A 16331-nucleotide genomic window follows, 5' to 3' on the forward strand; every position below is an offset into this window, starting at 1 on the left:
CAACTTCTCACCTTTTCATATTTATACTATATGAAAGGTATGTGTATGCTTAGAAAGAAATGTGTGATGACAAAAGGAATTGCTAAGGTCAATTGAGCTCACCATGTGCCAGGCACTGTAGCGAGAACTTTACATGCATTTACGTTTAATCTTCTCAACAATGTTATTCTCATTTTACAGATGAGGAAACAGATGCAGGAAGAGTAAGTAATCTGCCAGAGTCACACGGCTAATGTTACAGAGCTCAGATCTGACTCCAGGCAATCTGATTCCCCCACCCTTCTAGATGCCCTACCTGGCTAGATGAGCCATTTTCTTGCTGGGGAATTTATGAGCTCAACTGTTCCAACTTCTCCATATGCATTCTTGGTTCCCCTCGGCCCACATCTACCCTTCAATCTTTTTGCAAAGTCAATCAACACATTCATAAGTGCTCCCACTCCAGCCACTGGTAACGGAGGCTTCTGTATGGGTCCCTTGGAAACTGGGACTCATTCCTTATAGGGTTTCTTGATCTGGATTACTTTTTTTTTTTTTTTTTCTCACACAGGGTCTTGCTTTGTCACTCAGGCTGAGTTTAGTGGCATTGGAACAGGAATTAAAAGAAATTAAAAACTGTGTAAGCAAAAACTCAGTTGTACGTAAAAAACCCAATTCCCCTTAAGGAAGAGAAAGGGTTGGAGTCCTTTAAAATTAACTGCCTGTTTTTCTTTCTGAAGCTAGTGAGCCTTATCTCTCCCTTTTCCAGGCATTGTGAAGACTCTGTTTCTCTAGCTGTGCAGCTGCAAGGTCACTAGACAGATACTCTCAAGTCGTAAAACATGTTGTTCCTTGAAAAGTAAGAAATAATGTAATGCATGTCTCAATTGAATAACTGTCTTTGTTTCTCGCTTCTGTAATATGCTTCCCACTGCACAAATCTCCCCCTGCCCCAGGAAATGCTTAAAAGGTAGCTTGACTCTTTGTTCAGGGCTCAGTCCTCTGGATGTTAATCTGACTGGGTTGGTGCACCTAAATAATTAAATAATTCCTCCTCAACCCCTTGGTCTCTTTGGTTCCTTAATTATCCTGCAGCAGCATGAACATGGCTCACTGCAGCCTTGACCTCTTGGGCTCAAGCAATCCTCCCACTTCAGCTCCCTAAGTAGCTGGGACTAAGGGCACATGCCACCAAGCCTGGCTAATTTTTGTATTTTTTGTAGAGACAGGGTTTCACCATGTCGCCTGGGCTGATCTTGAACCCCTGAGCTCAAGTGATCCACCCACCTGGGCCTCCCAAAGTGCTGGAATTACAGGTGTGAGCCACCGCACCCAGTTAAAGTCACAGATCTCCGAGTCAGGTCTGAGCTCTGTAACATTAGCTGTATGACTCTGGCAAATTAATCTTCCTGTATCTGTTTTTTCATCTGTGAAATAAGAATAACATTAAAATAATTTATTCTTACTATTTTTTAAAATTAGAATATTGAGAAGAAGGAAAAAAATACCTATGTTCCCACTACTATAATGGAACCTTTGCCATCATTTTGCTCTTGGTTGGCATCTCTCCCTACCCCATTTTTAAAAATTAAAATTGACTCTCTTTCTTTCCTTTCTTTTTTGAAGATGATGTCTTGCTATGTTGTCCATGCTGGACTCATACTCCAGAGCCCAAGCGATCCTCCCTCTTCAGCCTCCTGGATAGCTGGGACTATGGGGATGTGCCACCACACCTGGCTTAAGCCAATTTCTTTTTAATTTATAATTTTTAAATCAAAACAATTTACTCAACTCTTTATTTTGAAAAGTTTTAAACCTCAAAAAAGTTCAAAGAATAGTACAATGAACACTCACGTACCCTTACTATAGCACCAAGAATTCACCAATTATTAACATTTTGACTATGTCCCCCTCTGCCATAATATACTTTTCTTTTTTTCTGAAATCAGCTGATTGATTAGGGTGTTGGTTGCTGAAAGGTGAGGTGCTGTGGCAATTTCTTAAAATAACACAACAATGAAGTATGCTGCATGGATTGACTCTTCCTTTCATGAAAGATTTCTCAGTAGCATGTGATGCTGATTGGTAGCATTTTATCCACAGTAGAATGTTCAAAATTGTAGTCAATCCTCTCAAACCCTGCCACTGCTTTATCAACTAAGTTTATGAAATATTCTAAATCCTTCATTGTCATTTCAACAGTGTTCCCAGCATCTTCACCAGGAGTAGATTGTATCTCAAGAAACCACTTTCTATGGTCATACATTGGAAGGAACTGTTCATCCATTCAAGTTTCTCATGAGATTGCCACAATTCAGTCATATCTTCAGGCTCCGCTTGTAATTTTAGTTTTCTTGCTATTTCCAACCATATCTGCAGTTACCTCTTTCACTGAAGTCTTGAACCTCTCAAAGTCATCAATGAGAATTGGAATCAACTTCTTCTGAACTCTTGTTAATTTTGATATTTTGACCTCTTCCCATGAATCACAAATGTTCTTATTGATATCTAGAATAGTGAACCCTTTCCAGAAGGTTTTCAATATACTTTGCCCAGATCTATCAGAGGAATAACTATCTATGGCAGCCATAGCCTTACAAAATGTATCTTAAGTAATAAAACTTGAAATGCGAAATTACTTCTTGATCCATGGGCTGAAGAATGGATCTTGTGTTCACAGACATGAAAACAACATTCATCTCCTTATACAACTCCATTAGAGCTCTCGTGTGACTATGCACATTTTCAATGAGCAATAATACTTTGAGAGAAATCCTTTTTTCTGAGCAGTAGGCTTCAACAGTGGGCTTAAAATATTCAGTAAACCATGCTATGAACAGATGTGCTGTCATCCAGGCTTTGTTGTTCCACTTACAGAGCACAGGCAGATTATATTTAGCGTAATTCTTAAGAGACCTAAGATTTTTATAATAGAATGGTAAACAAGCACTGGCTTCAATTTAATGTCACTAGCTGCATTAGCCTCTAACAAAAGAGTGAGCTTGGCCTTTGAAGCCAGACATTGACCTCTCTAGCTATGGAAGTCCTTGATGGTGTCTTCTTCCAACAGAAGGCTGTTTTGTCTACATTGACTGTTGTTCAGTGGCCACCTTCATCAATGATCTTACCTAGATCTTGGGGATAACTTGCTGCAGCTTCTCCATCAGCACTTGCTGCCTCATCTTACACTTTCATGTTCTGGAGACGGCGTCTTTCCTTAAACCTCATGAAATAATCTCTTCTACCTTCAAACTTCTATAGCTTCCTCACCTCTCTCAGTCATCATAGAAGAGAAGAGAATCAGGGCCTTGCTTTGGATTTGGTTTTGGTTTTAGGGGATGCTGTAGCCGGTTTTATTTTCTATCCAAACCACTAAAATTTTCTCCAAATCGGCAATAAACTGGTTCACTTTCATATCATTCATGTGTTCATTAGAGTAAAATGTTTAATTTCCTTCAGTAACTTTTCCTTTGCATTCACAAACTGGCTAACTTTTTGGTGCAAACTTTCAGCCTGGCTTTCAGCCTATCCTGCCTTTTGACATGCCTTCCTCACTAAGCTTAACCATTTCTAGCTTTTGAGTTAAAGCGAGAGATGTGCGACTCTTTCTTTCACTTGAACACTTAGAGGCCCATTGTAGGGTTATTAATTGACCTAATTTCAATACTGTTGTGTCTCAGGGAATAGAGTCCCAAGGAAAGAGAGAGAGAAGGGAGAACAGCCTGTCAGTGGATTAGTCTGAACACACAAAACATTTATCAATTACGTTTGTATCTTATATGGGCACAGTCCATGGCGCCCCGAAACAATTACAATACAAGGAACACTCATCACAGGTCACCCTTGTAGCAGAGCACATCTCCCTATGATCTGGGTACGAGCATTGTACCTAGGATGGACGCGTTCGTCCTCTTACTTTCAGGAACGCCCTACTCTGTCTACGGAGTAGCTGCACTTCCACCACTTAATAGTAGCTGCACTTCCACCACTTTACTTAATAAACTTGCTTTTGCTTTGCTATGCAGACTCGCCCTGAATTCTTTCTTGCGCAAGATTCAAGAACCCTCTCTTGGGGTCTGGATCGGGACCCCTTTCCGGTAACAAAACTACACCAAGAATACAAGAAAACTTAACGTTACCGTGCAGGAGCTGACAAAGTCTCTCGCCGGAGGGAGCACACAGAATTTCACCTTCTCCAGCCTTTTCCTAAGCCGGCAGGAGCAAAGCTGTAAGAGGAGGCGCCAGCGCCACAAGCCAGCTTTCCCAACGGCACCGCTGGGGTCCGCGAGGCAGCCAATCAGGTAGCTGCGTTTGCCATAGGGGCGGGACTTCCTCCGCGGCGCGCACGAGGACGTGCGTGGAAGGTCCCGCCCCGGAACTGCAGTTGCTGCTGCAGCTGAGGTACAGCGGCGGTTTCTGAGGCTCCTGACCGGCGACGACCGAGCTGCGGTGGCGTCTCCACACGGTGAGTACCAAAACGAGCGTGGCTGGAGCTGACTCTGGAGAGGGGCTGAGGCCAGGAACCCGGGTTCCTATCGCGGGTCTCTCTGGGCCGGTGGGTTCCCGGGTCCAGAGAGGGCGGCCGCCGGCCCAAGCCGTCCAACCGAGCTGCGTGTCACGGCCCCCGCGCCTGGGCTCCTTGTCCGGGCATCAGAGCCTGACGGCCTTGGCTTCTCGGCTTTTCGGTTTCTCTGTTTCGTGCGCGCGTTTCGTGCCTGAGACAAAGCGAGAGCGCCGCGCGGGACCGGCGTCACGAGGAGACACAGGCCCTTCTACTCTGCCTGGCGCTCTCCGTGCCCTCGCCCGGTTCGCATGCCACCCCCCGCCCTCTCCTCGTTGAACCCCGCGTTTTTGTTTTTTTTTTGCCGTGGCGCAGCGGGTCCGGCGGGCACTGTGTGCGGACGTGCTCTCCTCGCTGGACGCCATGCTTAGCGGTTTTTTGACGTGCGTCACTTTTTCGTAGTGGCGTATAACGATTCCGTGGACAGATGTCCTCGTTATTCCTAATGTGCAGACTGGGAAATAGATACTCAGAAATTAATACGCCCACCGCAGAGCCACAGCTGACAAGTGGTGGATCCAGATTTGAACCAAGGTTTACCTTGGTGTTTTTCACGGAATCTGTTACCTTTCTTGGCCTTTCTGAAAAGGAAAAACCTGGATCAAGTTCCACCCAAACGAGTTGGGCCTAAATGGCCATTAAGCCACTTAAAATATGATGAAAAAGCTGGATGGGTTTTAAGACGCTTGGCAAAGGAAAGGATGGTGGAGCAGGCATTTGCTTTCTCAGGCAAGCCTTGAGAAGGAAGCAAGCGCAGTACACTTTTAATAAAGCTCACCCCTCCTGCCCCCACAAGAAAAACCCGTCAGATTCTTACTCTGCCTTCGGAACGACTTAGGTGTGGCAGGCTTCATCCTCCGTGCTTTACATAATTTCCTTTATTTACATAAAATATACAACTTAGATATTGTTAGGTACCCTCCCCCCTTTTTATAGGTGAGAGCACTGAAGTTCAGAGAGGAGTGGGTGGCACTATCCAAGGTCACACACGCAGTTAAGTGTTGGATTTGGAATTCTAACCGGGTCTAGCTCATATGTCTTTGTTCCATCACATGTGTACCCTGTGTTCCAGGCAGAGCTGTCTGTTCTGTGGTATTCTTTGTTCTTCTCTAGGTGGGAGCAACTGTGTGATAGCCATCTTTGTATCCTCAGTTCTTTGTAGGGCCTAGTTGCTTAAAAAATGTTTGTTGCATCAGAACCCTCTGCTTCTCAGACACCAACCTAATAGAACATGTATCTCCTTTTCAGCAACCATGAAGTTGAAGGACACAAAATCAAGGCCAAAGCCATCAAGCTATGGCAAATTTCAGACAAAGGGAATCAAAGTTGTGGGAAAATGGAAGGAAGTGAAGATTGACCCAAATATGTTTGCAGATGGACAGATGGATGACTTGGTGTGCTTTGAGGAATTGACAGATTACCAGTTGGTCTCCCCTGCCAAGAATCCCTCCAGTCTCTTCTCAAAGGAAGCACCCAAGAGAAAGGCACAAGCTGTTTCAGAAGAAGAGGAGGAGGGAGAGTCTAGCTCACCAAAGAAAAAGATCAAGTTGAAGAAAAGTAAAAATGTAGCAACTGAAGGAACCAGTACCCAAAAAGAATTTGAAGTCAAAGATCCTGAGCTGGAGGCCCAGGGAGATGGCGTGGTTTGTGATGATCCGGAGGCTGGGGAGATGGCATCAGAAAACCTGGTCCAAACTGCTCCAAAAAAGAAGAAAAATAAAGGGAAAAAAGGGTTGGAGCCTTCTCAGAGCACTGCTGCCAAGGTGCCCAAAAAAGCAAAGACATGGATTCTTGAAGTTCGTGATCAGAAGGCAGATGTGTCAGCTTGGAAGGACCTGTTTGTTCCCAGGCCGGTTCTCCGAGCACTTAGCTTTCTAGGCTTCTCTGCACCCACACCAATCCAAGCCCTGACCTTGGCACCTGCCATCCGTGACAAACTGGACATCCTTGGGGCTGCTGAGACAGGTAAGGGCAACTCCCGCCAAGGCAGAATTGCTTCTGGATTGAGCCGATAGCTGCTAATAGGCCAGATAATTGGGAGAGAGACGAATGTTGAGAACATAACCACAAAAGCAACGCTGAATAAAGGTGTTAAGAAGTCAGCCCCCTCTGGTTTGAAATATGCTCTTCTTGAATGGTACCCTAGCCAGGTCACTTTTATCTCTCTCAGCTCTGTAGACCCCATTATCAACCAAATGGAAATAACAGTTTCTACCTCTCTTGCATTGCTATGAGGGTTAAATGCTACAGAAAACTAAAGCTTACACTGTACATTGGAAGTGGTCTGCAAATGGTAGTTTCTGCTGTTCTTGAGCCTTTTCTAAATGGCTCAAAGGGGTAAGGTAAAGCTAAGATCAGCCCTCTGGAGAGGTAGATCTTCATGAGTATAAGGAAGAACTGTCTAATTCTCAGGAGTTGTGCAAAGGTGAAAAGGGTTGCTGCTTTGGGAGTTAAAGAGTTTCTTGGTCATTGGAAGGATTTGAGTGTGGTGGATAGTCATTGGGTGGATTTTGTAAACAGATTCAGCTATGAAATGTTAGGACTATGCTGTGTTTGAGGTTCCTGCAAGACTTTTGGAAGCAATGACAGGTTGACTTTGCTGGATAGACTAGACTGCTGACTTGGGGGAGGAACTAGTACTGCCTGAAACTATTGGTCTGTTTAGACCAGCAGTGTCCATTAGAAATACATCTAGTCATCTCTTGATATCCATGGAGGATTGGTTCCAGGACCTCCCTTGGATACCAAAATCCAGGGATGCTCAAGTCTCTGATATAAAATGGTGTAGTGCTTACATATAACCTATGCACATCCTCCTGTATATTTTATATCATTTCTGTATTACTTACAATATCTCATACAACGTAGGTCTTATGTAAATTGTTACACCGTATCGTTTAGGGAATAACGACAAGAAAAGTCTGTACAGTGTTTAGTACACACACAGTTTTTTTTTTTTTAACCCCCCGTATATTGTCGATCCACAGTTGCAGAACCCACGGTTACAGAAGGGTGACTGTATAATGTGAAACACATATGTAATTTAAAATTTACTAGGAGCCACATTTTTTAAAAGTTAAAAATTAGTGAGATATTTTACATTCTTTTTTTTTTTTTTTTTTACCAAATTTTCAAAATCTGGTGTGTTTTAAACTTGCAGCACATGTCATTTTAGAGTAACTACATTTTAAGTGTTCAGTAGACATGTGCTTTGGGTTTCTGGAACAGTGGTCGGGAAACTCAGGATGACGTTCTGTGACAGTCATATAGATGGAAGAGTGAGGAACTACAGGAAAGGGGAATGGAGATAATAACTTAGAACATTTACTGAGCATTTAAGATGTGTCATGCACCGTGTTAAGTGCTTTATGTTGATGAAATCGGTTGTCACAACCACCCTGGGGTAAGTACCATTATTCCCATGTTACAGATGAGAAAACTCAGCCTCACAGAGCATAGACAGCTTCCCTAAAATTACACAACTGAAATGGTAGTGTCTGGATTCCAGGCTAGTTCTGTGTGTTGTTAAGCATTCTGCTACACTGCTTTGGTATGTGCAGCAGAGTCCTGGAAGTAAGTCCCTGGAAGGCAGAAACAAGGTTTGTATGAGCCATTGTGGCCAGAGATTGACATTTGGATTCATACCACAGTTCCTGTCAGGTTGTGAATCTACAAGTCCGGAATTCAAAACGACTTGGATAAGTCATCCATCTGGGGCTGTGAACAGACCACTGCCCATGCAATAATAAATAGACCCTTAATGTGGGGATTAGGGACACCGGTCCCCCGTGCAGTCAAAAATCCATATGTAATTTTGAACTCCCCCCAAACTTAAACACTAATAGCCTATTATTGGCTGGATGCCTTACAGATAACATAAGCAGTCTATTAGCACATATTTTGTATTATATACTTTATTCTTACAGTAACATAGAGAAAAAATGTTATTAAGAAAATTGTAAGGAACAGAAAATATATTTACTATTCATTAAATGGAAGTGGATCATCATAAATGTGTTCATCTTCATCTTCACTTTCAGTAGGCTGAGTAGAAAGAGGAGGGGTTGGTCTTGCTGTCTCAGGGTGGCTGAGGTGGAAGAAATTCTGTGTATAAGTGGACCCCCACATTCAAATTTGTGTTAAAGGGCCAACTGTGTATCCGTTACCCCCAAAAAGATGCCCTGGGTTTTTTTTGTTGTCCTTCCCTCCCTCAGTTCTTGTTCCTCCTCAGGCAACCACTGATAGGCTTTCTATCACTATAGATTAATTTGCATTTTCTTTATTTCTGTCTGTCTGTCTGTCTTTTTCTTTCTCTCTCTCTCTTTCTTTCTTTTTCTTTCTTTCTTTCTCTCTCTCTCTCTTTCTTTCTTTTCTTTCTTTCTTTCTTCAAACGGAGTCTCGCCCTGTCACCCAGTCTGGAGTGCAGTGGCACAATCTCGGCTCATTGCAACCTCAACCTCCTGGGTTCAAGCGATTCTCCTGCCTCAGCTTCCCGAATAGCTGGGATTACAGGCACTTGCCACCACACCTGGCTAATTTTTGTATTTTTAGCAGAGACGGGGTTTCACTGTGTTGGTCAGGCTGGTCGCAAACTCCTGCCCTCATGACCTGCCTGCTTTGGCCTCCCAAAGTGCTGGGATTACAGGCGTGAGCCACTGTGCCTGGCCTAATTTGCGTTTTCTAGAATTTTATATAATGAAATCATACAATATGTACTGGGGGGGTGGTATCTGAGTCTTTGACTCAGCATAATTTGAGATTAAGCCATGTTATTACAATTACTAATAGTTCATTTCTTTTTAGTGATGATAGTACTCCAATGTGTGGATAGAGCAGTTTGTTCATCTATTGATGGACATTTGTGCTTTTTCTTGTTTTTGGCTATTACAAATGTAGTTATTGTAAATACTGTTGTACCAGTCTTTGTATGGATACGTGCTTTAATTTCTATTGGATAAATACCTATGTGTGGAATGGCTAGGTCTTGTGGTAAATGTAACTTTTAAAAAGTTTTCTAAAGTGATTATACCATTTTACGTTGTCACTAGGTGGTATGAGTTCAAGTTGGTCCATATTCTTGTCAATAACTAGGTATGCTCAGTCTTTTTATTTTAGACTTTTAAAATTTTACTATTATTTCCTTGTCATTTGAATTTGCATTTTCCCAGTGACTAGCAGTGTTCAGCATTTTAGCATATGCTTATTTGTCTATTCGATTATTTTGCCCATTTTAAAATAGGGATGTTCTGTTGCAGAGTTTTGGGAGTTCATCGTGTATTCTAGATATATGTCCTTTATCACATGTGAGATTTGTAAATTTTTCTCCCAGTTTGTGGCTTACCTTTTCATTCTCTTAACAGTGTTTTTCAAAGAGCAGAAAGTCTTTATTTTGATGAAATCCAAATTAGCCTTGTCTTTTATGAATTTATGCTTTTGATGCCTTTGGTGTTTTATCTAAGAACCTTTTGCCTAACTCAAGATCACAAAGATTTCTCCTGTGTTTTGTTCTAGAAGTGTTAATAGTCTTATGTTTTATGTTTTGGTCTTTGATCCTTATCGAGTTAACTTTTATTTAGAGTGAGAAGTATGGATCAAAGTTTGTGGGTTTTTCCTCATATGGCTAATTATTTCAGCACCATTTGTTGAAAAACTATTATTTCTCCACTGAGTTGACTTTGCATCTTTGTTGAAAGTCTGTGACCATATAGGTGTGGGTCTTTCTCTGAAGTCTTTTTGTTTTCCATTTATCTGTTTGTCTAGTCTTTATGTCAGTTTCTTATTCTCTTGGTTATAACAACTTTATAATAAGTCTTAAAGTCAGGTAGTATGAGTCCTCTAAATTTGTTCTTTTTAAAAGTTATCTTGACTGTTGTAGGCCTTTGCCCTCCCATATGGATTTTAGAATCCGTTTTATCAATTTCTACAAAAAAAAGTAAGCTGATATTTGGATTGGGATTCTGTTGATTACAGAGCAAATTGAGGATAGATGACATCTTAACAATATTTAATTTTCCAGTCTGTGAATATGGTATCTCTCCATTTCTTTAGGTCTTTAACTTTTCTGAGCAATGTTTTAAAATTTTCAGTATATAGATTTTTCACATCTTATGTTAGATTTATCCTTAAGCATTTTATATTTTTGGTTCTGTTGTACATGGTAACTTAAAATTTTTTATTTCCAATTGTTTGTTGCCAATAAGTAGAAATATGATGGATTTTTGTATATTGATCTTATGTCCTGCAACTTAGTACCACCAAGTAGTTTTCTGAGGATTCCATGGTATTTTCTGCAAAGATGATCATTATCCAGTCTTGGATGCCTTTTATTTTTCTTATTGTATTGCAGTGGCTAACACCTTTAGCAGAATTTTGAATTGTAGTGGTAAAGTGGGCATTACTGCTTTGTGTTTGATCTTTTGGGGAAAACATTTAGTCTTTCACCATTAAGTCTGATCTTAGCTGTAGGTTTTTTGTAGATGCTTTTTATCACATTGAGGAAGTTCTCTGATTTCTCATTTGCTGAGAGGTTTTATCAGGGATGGATGTTGGATATTTTTCAAATGCTTTTTTACTGCATATATTGAAATACGTAGTTTTTCATTTTTAGTCTGTCAATATGGTGAATGACATTGATTTTCAAATATGAAATTAGACTTACATTCCTGGGATAAACTGAATTTGGTCACAATTTACTATTCTATTTATATATTGTTGGATTTGATTTGCTAAAATTTTGTTGAGAATTTTTGAATTTATGTTCATGGGATATTTGTAGTTTTCTTGTAATGTCTTTGGTGTTGGAATCAGTAGTATAGCTTCAGAATGATTTCTGAAGTATTCAGTTTTCTGAGAGAATTTATATGGGACTGACATTTTATCCCCAACTTAAATGTTTGGTAGAATTCATCTGAGCTGCACTTGTCTTTGTAGGAAGATTTTTGACTACAAATTTACTTTGTTTAATAGATTAGAGATATTTGTGTTACTTTTTTTTTTTTTTTTTTTTTTGACAGTGTCTCCCTCTGTTACCCAGGCTGGAGTGCAGTGGCGTGATCTCAGCTCACTGCAAGCTCTGCCTCCCAGGTTCACGCCATTCTCCTGCCCCAGCCTCCCAAGTAGCTGGGACTACAGGCGCCCACCACTGTGCCCGGCTAATTTTTTGTATTTTTAGTAGAGACAGGGTTTCACCGCGTTAGCCAGGATGGTCTCAGTTTCCTGACCTTGTGATCCTCCCGCCTTGGCCTCCCAAAGTTCTGGGATTACAAGCATGAGCCACCACACCCGGCCACTTATTTTTTTCTTGAGTGACAATTTTCTACTTGCAGTTTTATTAGTTTTTGTTTCATGTATTCTGACGATCAGTTTATGTGAATAAATGTTTTATGGATTAAAACATTAGATGATTATTATATCCTCTGAATGAATTGGTTTGTTATCGTTATGAAATGGCCCCCTTTATCCTTGGTAATTTTTTTGTTCTAAAATGTGCTTTGGTATTGATGTGGCCAGTCTAGCTTTATTGACTAATGTTAGCATGATGTGTGTTTTTCAATACTATTACTTTCCCTTATTTATATCTTTATATTTAATGTGAATTTCTTATAGTCAGCATATAAATGAGTTTTGCTGTTTAATCAGACAATTTGTGTCTTTGAGTTGAATTATTGAAGCCAGGCATGGTGGCTCACATCTGTAATCCCAGCACTTTGGGAGGCCAAGGCAGGTGGATCACTTGAGGCCAGCAGTTCAAAACTAACCTGGCCAACATGGCGAAACTGTCTCTACTAAAAATACAAAAAAATAGCTGGGCGTGGTGGCATGTGCCTGTAGTCCCAGCTACTTGGGGGGCTGAGCCACAAGAATTGCTTGAATCCCGGGGGCGGACGTTGCAGTGAGCTGAGATTGTGCCACTGCACTCCATCCTGGGTGACAGAGTGAGACTTTATCTCAAAAAAAAAAAAAAAAAAAAAAAGAAAAAAATTAATTGAGTTACTGAGATTATTTACGTTTAATTATTATTGATAATGGTTGGATTTACTGAGATTATTTACGTTTAATTATTATTGATAATGGTTGGATTTACTTATTTTTTGACTGATAGCATACCTGATACTTATTTTTTTCACATTTCTGTTTTTTAAATTTTTTTTCCTTTTCTGTGTTTAGATGTTTATTTTTTAATTTTTTAAAATTTTTCCATAAGTTATTGGGGTACAAGTGGTATTTAGTTACATGAGCATGTATTTTTTGTGTTTTTTTTTTTTTTTTTTTTGAGACAGAGTCTTGCTCTGTCATCCTGGCTGGAGTGCAGTAGTGCGATCTCAGCTCACTGCAATCTCCACTTTCTGGGATCAAGCCATTCTCCTGCCTCCGCCTCCCAAGTAGATGAACTACAGGCATGTGCCACCATGCCCAGCTACTTTTTGTATTTTTAGTAGAGACAGGGTTTCACTACATTGGCCAGGCTGGTCTTGAACTCCTGAACTCAAGTAATCTGCCCACCTCGGCCTCCCAAAGTGTTGGGATTACAGGCATGAGCCACTGTGCCAATGTAGTGGTGATTTGTGAGGTTTTGGTGCACCTATCACCCGAGCAATATACGCTGCACCATATTTGTAGTCTTTCATCCCTCGCCCCTCTTTCATTCTTCCCCCCCAAGTACTCGGAGTCCATTGTATCATTCTTATGCTTTTGCGTCCTCATAACTTAGTCCTGCATATCAGTGATAACATACGATGTTTGGTTTTCCATTCCTGAGTTACCTCACTTAGAATAATAGTCTCCAGTTTCATCCAGGTCACTGCAAATGCTGTTAATCCATTCCTTTTTATGGCTGCATAGTATTCCATCCTATGTATACCACAATTTCTTTATCTGCTCGTTGATTGATGGGCATTTGGGTTGGTTCCACGATTTTGCAACTGTGAATTGTGCTTCTATAAAATTATGTGTGAAAGTATCTTTTTCATATAATGACTTCTTTTCCTCTGGGTAGATACCCAGTAGTGGGATTGCTGGATCAAATGGTAGTTCTACTTTTATTTCTTTAAGGAATCTCCACACTATTTTCCATAGTGGCTATACTAGTTTACTTTCCCACCAGGATGTAGAAGTGTTCCTTGTTCACCACATCCATGCCAACATTGTTTTTTTTTGAGACGGAGTTTTGCTCTTGTTGCCCAGGCTGGAGTGCAATGGTGCAATCTTGGCTCACTGCAACCTCCACCTCCCGGGTTCAAGCGATTCTCTTACCTCAGCCTCCCAAGTAGCTGGGATTACAGGCATGCGCCACCATGCCCAGCTAATTTTGTATTTTTAGTAGAGACGTGGTTTCTCCATGTTGATCAGGCTGGTCTCAAACTTCCGACCTCAGGTGATCCGCCCGTCTCGGCCTCCCAAAGTGCTGGGATTACAGTTTGACTTCCTCTTTACTGACTTGCATGCCCTTTATTTTTTTCTCTTGTCTGATTGCTCTGGCTAGGACTTCTAGGACGATGTTGAAGAGGAGTGGTGAGAGTGGGTGGGCATCCTTGTCTTGTTCCAGTTCTCAGAGGGAATGCTTTCAACTTTTCCCCGTTCAGTATTATGTTGACTGTGGGTTTGTCATAGAAGGCTTTTATTACATTAAGGTGTGTCCCTTGTATGCCGATTTTCCTGAGAGTTTTAATTGTAAAGGGATGCTGGATTTTGTCTAATGCTTTTTCTCCATCTGTTGAGATCATGTGATTTTGGTTTTTAACTCTGCTTATGTGGTATACCACATTTATTGACTTGCATATGTTAAACCATCCCTGCATCCCTGGCATGAAACCCACCTGATCGTGGTGGGTTAACTTTTTGATATGTTGTTGGATTTGGTTAGCTAGTCTTTTGTTAAGGATTTTAGGATCTATGTTCATCAGGGATATCAGTCTTTTTTGGTTGTGTCCTTTCCTGGTTTTGGTATTAGGGTGATGCTGGCTTCATAGAATGAATTAGGGAGGGTTCCTTCTTTCTCTATCTCGTAGAATAGTGTCAAAAGGATTGGGACCCATTCTTCTTTGAATGTCTGGTAGAATTCTGTTGCAAATCCGTCTGGTTCTGGACTTTTGTTATTGGTAATTTTTAAATTACCATTTCAATCTTGCTGCTTTTTATTGGTCTGTTCAGGGTATCTCATTCTTCCTGACTTAAGCTAGGAGGGTTTTTTCCAGGAATTTATCCATCTTTTCTAGGTTTTCTAGTTTATCTGTGTAAAGGTGTTCATAGTAGCCTTGAATGATCTTTCATATTTCAGTGGTGTCAGTTGTAACATCTCCTATAGTGAGGTTATTTTGATTTTCTCTCTTCTTTTCTTGGTTGATCTTGCTAATGGTCTATCAATTTTATTTATCTTTTCAAAGAACCAGCTTTTTGTTTCATTTATCTTGTTTCAATTTCATTTATTTTGTTTGTTTGTTTCAATTTCATTTAGTTCTGCTCTGATCTTGGTTATTTCCTTTCTTCTGCTGGGTTTGGGTTTGGTTTGTTCTTGTTTCTCTAGCTTCTTGAGGTGTGACCTTAGATTGCCTGTTTGTGCTCTTTCAGACTTTTGATGTAGCGATGTAGCCATTTAGGGCTATGAACTTTCCTCTTAGTGCCACCTTTGCTGTATCGTAGAGGTTTTGATACATTGTGTTGTTATCGTCATTCAGTTTGAAGAATTTTTAAATTTCCATCTTGATTTTGTTTTTGACCCAAATGCTCATTCAGGAGCAGGTTATTTAATTTTCATGTATTTGCATGGTTTTGAAGGTTTCTTTTAGAGTTGATTTCCAGTTTTATTCCACTGTGGTCTGAGAGAGTGCTTGATATAATTTCAATTTTCTTAAATTTATTGAGGCTCATTTTATGGCCTATCATATGGTCTATCTTGGAGAAAGTCCTATGCGCTGTTGAATAGAAATGTATTCTGCAGTTGTTGGATGAAATGTTCTGTATATATCTGTTAAGTCCATTTGTTCCAAGGTATAGTTTAAATCGATTGTTTCTTTGTTGACTTTCTGTCTTGATGACCTGTCTAGTGCTGTCAGTGGAGTATTGAAGTCCCCCACTATTATTGTGTTGCTGTCTATCACATTTCTTAGGTCTGTTAGTAATTGTTTTGTAAATTGGTGAGCGCCAGTGTTAGGTGCATGTATGTTTAGGATTTTGATATTTTCCTGTTGGACAAGGCCTTTTACCATTATATAATGTCCCTCTTTGTCTGTTTTAACCATTGTTGCTTTAAAGTTTGTTTTGTCTGATATAAGAATAGCTACCCCTGCTTGCTTTTGTGTCCATTTGCATGAAATGCCTTTTTCCACCCCTTTACTTTATGTGAGTCCTTATGTGTTAGATGAGTCTCCTGAAGGCAGCAGATAGTTGGTTGATGAGTTCTGCATCCATTCTGCAGTTCTTTATCTTTTAAGTGGAGCATTTAGGCCATTTCCATTCAGTGTTAGTATTGAAATGTGAGGTACCCTTGCGTTCATCATGCTCTTTGTTGCCTGTGTACTTTAGTTTTGTTTTTTGTTTTTGCTTTTTAACTTGTATTTCTGCATCCTGTGTGATTTTTACTTTATACTTTAAAGAGGTTGTTCTGTTTTGATATGTTTCCAGGATTTGTTTCAAGATTTAGAGCTCCTTTTAGCAGTTCCTGTGGTGGCTTGGTAATGGCAAATTCTCTCTACATTTGTTTATCTGAAAACAACTGTGTCTTTCCTTCATATATGATGCTTAGTTTTGCTGGATACAAAATTCTTGGCTGAAGATTGTTTTGTTTGAGGAGGTT

At 40.5% G+C, this 16331-nt stretch overlaps 2 protein-coding genes across 2 annotated transcripts in view; one reads left to right on the top strand and one right to left on the bottom strand.

The window, feature by feature from the left end:
- LOC129487492 (interferon alpha-inducible protein 27, mitochondrial) overlaps nt 1-4216 on the bottom strand; it is a 39836-nt gene extending 35620 nt beyond the window's left edge. The window contains exon 1 of the mRNA XM_055288299.2: nt 4119-4216. The gene's annotated coding sequence lies outside the window, so the exon portion shown is untranslated. The remainder of the gene's footprint in view (nt 1-4118) is intronic.
- An 85-nt stretch (nt 4217-4301) lies between these two features.
- The window catches only part of DDX24 (DEAD-box helicase 24), a 28865-nt gene continuing 16835 nt past the window's right edge, over nt 4302-16331 (top strand). Inside the window, exons 1-2 of the mRNA XM_055288303.2 lie at nt 4302-4444; nt 5789-6505. Coding sequence (XP_055144278.1) covers nt 5794-6505 — 712 coding nt within the window. The 5' untranslated portion in view covers nt 4302-4444; nt 5789-5793. The remainder of the gene's footprint in view (nt 4445-5788; nt 6506-16331) is intronic.

The sequence above is a fragment of the Symphalangus syndactylus genome, chromosome 8 (genome assembly GCF_028878055.3).
Source record: "Symphalangus syndactylus isolate Jambi chromosome 8, NHGRI_mSymSyn1-v2.1_pri, whole genome shotgun sequence".
Lineage (NCBI taxonomy): Eukaryota > Metazoa > Chordata > Mammalia > Primates > Hylobatidae > Symphalangus > Symphalangus syndactylus.